Source organism: Suricata suricatta, chromosome 10, assembly GCF_006229205.1.
Source record: "Suricata suricatta isolate VVHF042 chromosome 10, meerkat_22Aug2017_6uvM2_HiC, whole genome shotgun sequence".
NCBI classification, from domain to species: Eukaryota; Metazoa; Chordata; class Mammalia; order Carnivora; family Herpestidae; genus Suricata; species Suricata suricatta.
This window is the reverse complement of record NC_043709.1, coordinates 27,066,823-27,074,768: the sequence shown is the minus strand read 5'-3', so window position 1 is coordinate 27,074,768 and position 7,946 is coordinate 27,066,823. Positions and strand designations below refer to the sequence as shown.

General features: G+C 40.9%; 1 protein-coding gene across 1 annotated transcript in view; it reads right to left on the bottom strand.

Moving 5' to 3' along the window:
• Positions 1 to 5,756: 5,756 nt before the first annotated feature.
• BTG1 (BTG anti-proliferation factor 1) overlaps positions 5,757 to 7,946 on the bottom strand; it is a 63,942-nt gene continuing 61,752 nt past the window's right edge. Inside the window, exons 4-5 of the mRNA XM_029955446.1 lie at positions 7,706 to 7,943; positions 5,757 to 7,078 (exon numbers count right to left, since the gene is read on the bottom strand). Of these exons, the coding sequence (XP_029811306.1) occupies positions 6,711 to 7,078; positions 7,706 to 7,943 (606 nt within the window). The 3' untranslated portion in view covers positions 5,757 to 6,710. The remainder of the gene's footprint in view (positions 7,079 to 7,705; positions 7,944 to 7,946) is intronic.

Genomic DNA, 7,946 nt, shown 5'->3' with positions numbered 1-7,946 from the left:
ACTTCTGAAGGGGTCAAAGGAATTTTGCCTCTAAGTCACTTGAGGTTCTTTTAAGAATAGGGCCCTTTGTTTCCTATACTATTGTGAAATAACATAGCAAGACGCTCTGCTGAGAACCTACTCCATCGGGGTGCAGTAATGCCACTGCCATACAACCCAGCAGCAAGCTATTCAATGAAGGTGTCTTCACCCAGAAAGAGAGACCTGAGTTTAAACTAAAAGGGACACGTGGTCGCTGATTCACTTATGACTAACTAGGAGAAGTCAATTACATTATTAGTGATTCAAGCAAACGTTGCATCAGGTTACACAAGAAGAAACTCAAACTCAAACTGATAACTAAGAAAAGGCTGCTTTTCAGTTGCAGTAAAGGAAGTACTCACACCACTCCAGATTTAGAAGAGATCGAGAGGCACTGAGTTCTGTTTGGAAACCACTGTTTGAAACAAAAGCATGGCCAAACACAAACGGCTTGAAGGGCCGAGAACCCTGGGAAAAGTCAACTCACTTCACATAGCAAAGAGATGCGAGCATCAGACAGGATAAAGCCCCCAACATGCACCGCGCGGCCTGGCTGCCCACGTTTGTTGCCTACCTGCATCCCTCACTTTAACAGGCAAAAGATCTGAAGGATTCCTTTTTTTGTCCGTGTCTGAGAAAATAGCTCTGAAAAGCACAATGTTAAGAACCCAGCTCAGGAAAGCCTGTGAAATAAATATGCTCACCACCTGGGTTATCTGTATTCCCACTTTCAAAAAGGACTTCGTTTTTCTTCCCGTATCATTTCAAAAACACAAGTACATTTCTTAACAGCTACGGGCCCAAAGCTGACTTTCATGAAACTCCCAACAATCACAGTGACATCACATTTTCAAGAAACCAAGAAAATCACCTGCTTCATTTGCCTCCATGATATACTGAAGTATTCAACATCCAAAACTCCAACCATTCTTTGCTAGATGTTTTCATGTGTAACAGACTTATTTTTATCTCATTTTACATATGGAATGATGGGTTCAGAGAGGTGAATCAAATTGTCCAAAGTTACAAACTAGTAGCTGGTACAGGCCTGCATTCCAACCCATTCTTCTCTGAGTCCACGACTAACATTCTTTAAACTAAGTCTTAAATGCCTCCTGATTTTGGCATTTGGTCGGTTTTAAGACAGTCCTATGCCTTCTGAGCATGGACAGTAACAAGGCTTCAAGACTGGAAATGATGGCTACCTAGCAAAGAGGAATTAAAACCTTCATGTTCCAACAATGTGAAGCACAGTAAACAAATCCTACACCTCAACATACCAGCAGTTAACAAGTTCAGGTTCTGAGGTCAAAATGGCCCGGGTTAAAATTATCAATGAGCTATTTACTAGCCATTTGATTTTGGGGCAAATTAAACTCCCTAAGCCTCAGCTTTCTATCCACAGAACATGCAGATTAAAAAATGCTGACCTACCTGCCTGTCAACCTCACCCAGCTGTTGGGAGATCAACTAAGAAGGAACGTTGGTAACTTGAAGGCTCACAGGTGTAATTTACAGGGAATACATATATTCCATTTATTCTGTTGACTCAAAGGGACAAAACTGCTATAGATCAGGACTGGAAGATACATGCAATCCTGTTTACAGTGCCATTTGACAATCTCATTATTTTAGGTTTATGCCCATTTATAGAATCTTCTCAAATAAAGTCCAACTTGCAGTCACCTTTCCTTCCTACGAATTTACAGATTACTCAGAACCAGAGAGAGACAAGATACAGGAGACTTCTGGCTAACCCAAAACTGCTAGAGCTAATTTAATCACTGGTGTGCAACTACATTAACTCGGTTCTTTTACAACCATGCGTGCAAATAAAGGAAATGTTACAAGAGCCCTAACATTTAAAAAGAAAATTTCTAAAACCATAAAATGTGGATTTCAACACACAGCCACACATAGTTTTATAGGAGCACATAGACTTTGAATTGGTAGAACACTTAATTTGAGACTTTTTTTGGTAGGCTGTAAAAAATGTCTTAGTTTTACAAATAAGATAAGCTATAATTAGACAAGATAACCTTCTTTGATGCTACAACAGCTTCTCATTTGAAGACCTACCACATAACCTAATAATCGAGTTATTGAGAGCAAAACTCATTAGTGATTTAGAGAAAGTCTCTATGTTTTTGATCACACACCCCTATCAACAGAATTTTTAGTACATCCCCAATATTTGTTTACAAAATGTATCATGTGCTTGTGCATGCTAATGCATGACAACACACGCAAAAATACTTCAAAAGAATGACATAAAGGTACTTTGGAGATCACCTACTTAGAGAATTATTAAAAGTAAATGTGATCATAGGTGACCACGTCTTCTGTTATGATTTGAAATGATAATAGTTTGATGCGATAGTCTCCAAATACAGGAATGCAGTTAACTCCTCTCTCATTTCCTGCCTGGTGATCTCTGCCGTGATGTTAGGTGTCTGGCCTGCACTTAATCACCCTTCTATCATCAGAAGTGGGGTCACAAACAACCTTCACAACAAAAAGGTTGAGGAGGAAAGAGACTAATAATCAAGCAGTTTGTAACAGCTTCAAAAACATTCTCCCATTATAATACAATACCTAGACAAAGGCAGTAAGCATATCTGACTTTCTTTAAAAATGCCTCTAGGAGCAGGTTCCTTTTACACTTTCCATCCACTCCTCCCCCAAGCCCAATTTCCACTTAGTATGGACCATAAACCTTACTACCACTTTGACCTGCATGTTCACAAAGTGAGGGCTGACTTTGTCCCAGATTCATGAATTACAGAATCCCTACAGTAGTTTTCCCAACTCTCTGCCAAAAGACTGCTAAGCAAACCTCTCGATATTCAACGTGAAAATGATAAACAGCATGAAAAGGTTCCTATGAAAGTTAGAAGTTCAACTCCAAAATGTTCCTCTTAAGATTATTTGACTATGAGATGACAGGAAACACTTAAAAAATTGAAAATCCTTAGCAGGAAATGACATTGGAAGCCTTATCATTTTCTATCATTTGACACACTGGACAATATCAGAAGAAATCGGTTAGCAAAGTTGAAACTGCAATCAAAAAAACTGGTGTCCATTATATTCCATAAATTGTGAGGAAATGGTGTCAATCCTCACCATTAATACAATGCTTGTTTAGGAGCACCTTAAAACTACAAAATTTAACATCTTGTTTAACAATGTTTCTTCACTTTATGCTATTCTTGGAAAAAAAAAATATATATATAAAACCAGAAACTATAATCACATATAAATTCCTCTGGCCTATTTACATTAATATAAATGACTTCAGGACTCATTTAAGCAGCTTAGTGTGGTTAGTAGTACAAACTATTTCACTACAGAAGTTTTTCATTCTGTTATGTTCCAAACATAAAAAATACTGTTATATTTCAGCAGTAGCCACATACCAAAGCTCAGCTGCAGGCTCAGATGAAATTAAACTCTGTAGTCTCTATCCTTTCAGATAAATAATAGGTTGTTTCAGACAATCCAAAATAAAACTATTGATAAATTCTCCCCCATATCTTATCAATAGAATCTTATTACATTATCCGAAATAGGGGTGCAAAGGAGAGAGGAATGATCTTTAAACTTCAATATACAATATATTATTTTAATCTTTAGTTCTTAAAGACCAGAATAGCCAGGAACACTGCTTCCTCAACATGAAGGCCAAATCTACAATCTGTAATACCTATACAAAGCAAAATAACTTGCAATTTGTGAGTAACGGTGACTTAAGAAATCATTTGTGCAATAGTACCAGAAAGCCATTTTCTAGTGGACTTTCCCATCTATTAATATAAGAAATACTGCAACTTAAGGCTATGGACATGTGATTCCCAACCCAGACGGAAGTGGAAAACAGCCACATTATCCCCCATAAACTAGGATTATACTTGCTTCAGCATTGTAGAGCAAGGTAGTACTTACATTTGGAGAAAAGGAAATAATTTTAAAACTGCCTGTTAAAATTCAGAAAGTAGTATCCATAAAGATACTGCCAGTAATTATGAACTCTTGGTGCCAATGGTTAACTAATGATTTTGAAAGCAGTCATCCTTTCTTAAAAGGATTTAAGAAACTATCTTCTCACTGAGTGTAAAAGCCTTTTCAATTTTACCAACATTAAAATTTCTTCAAAGTATACAGATACAATGACTGCTGGTCAGGTCTGGTGCACACAGCAGCAGACAGAAATGTTTTCCTCCAAACAGCTAGGCAGAATCCGTCCCCAGAAGCAATGAATGAGAAATCAAACAGCTCCAGTACCACAGACAATTGTCTGGGGAATCTCGGGTTAAAGTCAACGGCAAACAGCCAGATGCTAGGTCTCAGGGATGTTTGCAAGCCTTTTTAAAGGAGAACGTCCCAGCTCCTTATCTGCAGGACATCACCTAAATTCTAAAGTAAAATGTTTTTTAAGTTCTCTTCCTACCAAATTTCTCTGAAAGTACCCAATAGTCTGATGTCATAATCTTCAAAAATAATTGTCCAGCTGAGAATAGGTTCTAGGGCAAAAGTTTCAGGCTAGAATCTATTCCTAAATTCTCTGGACACTTGGCCTGAGGCTCCAAGGACTTAGTATGCAAAACTTTATCAAGCACCTGGCTTCCGAGGAGTTAGCTTCCAGATGAGATGCAGTTGGCAAACAATAGTAATCAGAACTGGGGGAGACCTGTGGGGAGATTACACTACCGGTTGTTTTACTGTACATTCAAATTTGAAAACCTGGGAGACTTCTCAAAGAACACTCTGGAAAATAAAATCATTAACAACTGGTAAGGGTGTTCCAAGCGCTGTGGTTCTAATGCGAATGACCTGTTAAGTACACAGACATCGTTTGTACTCAGCTGTGTATTCATTCCTGTGTATCCCCCACATTCGGGACTATTGATTTCAAGTAACCTAAATTGTGGAATATTTCCAGTGTGAACATGTTTATTACATAAGTGTCTCAAAAAAAAAAGCCACTATACGTTAACTGTGTACAGAAAAACTCAAAACATTCCCCACACTTTCAATTTCCACTGACGAACCGTTGTTCTCTACACCCAAAAAACTACCAAGTTTTTATCAAACGGGGTCATGGAGCCATCTCCCCCCTAGCAATGTTCCATTTAGGTTCTTAGAATTTATCTGAAACAGAAGTCTGAAAATAAGGCCTCAAAAACTCACATTTCAACTTTTGAGAATAAAAATGTATAAACATACCTTTTGTTGAATTCCAGCTTAAGTGATTTTTATGTAAATCTTGCAGCTGATGAAAAGCAAACCACCACCAATCTCTGCAGTGATTAGCCTGTTCTTTAAAACTATGGGTCACCTACCCCAGAATTTTCTAATTGAACATGGATTCCATGGGACAAAATAATTGTTTCTCAAAGGTGGGCCAGAACGGAACATTTATATCTTCACTTCGACAGGGAAGCAATGAAATGTAATCCTTGAGTTTCACTTTTTGGTAGATGTTACCTTTGTCTCTTATCCTCATTTCATAGAGATTAGCCTGGGAATGTGTCCATGTTTTGACTTGAGAGATTAAAAAAAAGTTACCCTGTGTTTCCTCTAACCCCTAAGGATGTACAGAGAAATCTTCCCTCCTGGCAAATGTTTTTCAGCATGACCAGTGTGCAACTGACATTCACATAGCTCACAGAACCTAAGTCTTCTGAGAAACATATATTTCTTTGAGCTGTCTATAATCATGACAAAGAGATTGATTAAAATGCCAAGATAAGAAACAATTTATTATAGAGAGAAGAAAAATTTCTCATCCAAAATATAGAAATCTGTACAACTTTGCCACAATCAATATACATGAACTGTACAAATTTACACCAGTTCATAATTTACCAAATAAAAGATGACTAACAAAGTTCACAAAATAGATGGTGGTTTGTGGAAAAGACTTTTACCCAATTAAGTACAAGGAAAGTTACAAACCAGACCTCCACTTTCTAAAAATAAGAAGTTTACTCAGTCTTAGAAAACTACAAGCTAGCAAATGTACAGAGAGCTGGCTGGTGCTAACACCACAGTTGAGACAGTGTCTTTTTAAGGGTCTTTTTAAAGCCTGTTGCCATGGCAGATTCTGGTCACTTGCTACTCTCAAGGCCAAAAACACAATACAAGGTCTGACCATTTCCCCAGGTCATGCTTACTAGGTTTGTCTTATGTACATTTATACAAATTTAAGTGCTAGGTAAAAGTCTTGTCAAAATTTCCAGTACTACCATGTTTAAAATGTGGAGCTTTCCTATTTTGAGCTGCCAAAAGGGTTCACCATTTTCAAGTGTAATAGTGCAAATTTCCTCCGCAAGATCTACTGCACAGAAAGGTTCTTTGAAATACAGATTTGCCGTAAAGGGGTTGATTGGACAAATTTTAAGTTTTAACATCTGGGAGAAACTGAAACCACCCTTGGACTTCACTCCCTAGCAAATAGTGATCATTTACTTGGACTCACAGGCTATTAAGTCATTGAAAGGTACTGTCCAAACTATGGCACTGTCACTTTAAAAAAAATTTTTTTTTTTTTACCATTCTATCTTGTGCCAGATCTTCACAGCTGTGACATGGTTTAAATTCCATGATCCATCCCCAAGAGAAGCCCACCCAAAGCAAAAATCAAATTTATCCATCCATTATAAGAGGATCCATCCATAGACTATATCTTAACCTGATACAGTCATCATATTGTAGTTTTTGGAAGGGCTTGTTCTGCCCAAGAGAAGTTCCTCCTTACAGCTGATTCTGCTGTCTACCATTTGCACGCTGCTGCTGTTTTGAGTGCTACCTCCTGCTGGTGAGGCTTCGTACAGCACACAGATGGAGCCGTCCTCTCCAATTCTGTAGGACACTTCGTAGGGGTCGACCCAGAGTGTGAGTTCACTTGGGAGAAGCCTGAACAGCTCCTGACTGCTCAGTCCAATCCGCTGTGCCGCCTGTCCAATCAGAGGATCCATTTTATGGTTGATGCGAATACAACGGTAACCTGATCCCTTGCACGGCTTTTCTGGGAACCAGTGATGTTTATAATGTTCTATAGCAAGAAAACAAAAAAGAGAAACAATGCTTAGATCTTTACGTTACTGTAAGATCCCGCGGCGGCTTCCTTCTTCTGCAGGCTCCTTTGAGAAGTAGAAAAAATTTCAACTACCAACTTTTTAAAAACGCCCAGCACTGCACTGCTGCTGTGCGCGCTTGGGGCTGGGGGAAAGAGCGGGCGGGGCTTTGGAAAGAACACAGTTGTAGGGGGACAAAACGATCTCCTGGAACCAACCGGTTAAGCCGCCAAAACAGGAATCCGGCGCACAGCCTCGGCTGGCCAGGCAGCCGGATGGCACCGGCGGCCAGGCGGGAACCTGTTTACTTTCTCCACCCCACCCCAGCCGCACACAATGGGGTTTATGGCTTTGGAGGAGAAGCGCCACCGGGCTGTTAACCCCGAAGGGAAGAAAAAACAAGCAACCCTAAACCACGCTCTGGGCAGGGCTGTAACTGAACCGGTGACAAATCCGATGATTAATGGTCAGGGGTAGGAGGTGCGGGGAGACGGCACGTCGGTCCCGGGCTGGCCCCGGGGCAGCGGCGCGGTTTCCCGGCCCCGGGCCGGGCCGCCGAGCCCACAACGGTTGGAGGGTGTTGGGGGAGGGGGCGTCGAACCAACCCCAGCTCCGCAGCTCCTTTGTCCCCAAATCCGCGGACGGTCCGAGGACCGCAGCTCCAGCCTCGGTGGCTGTAGTTTCTTTGTTGTGAGCCTGTTTCCTCCTCCCCTCGGTGGGGCAGCCGTGGGGGCAGGGGGCGCCCTCGGCCCAGACCCCAAGCTCACGCCGGGACCCGCCGTTATCGGCAGCCAGGCGCGCCTGTCCCGCTCCCGCGGCGGGACCCGAACGCGGCCGGCCCGGGGC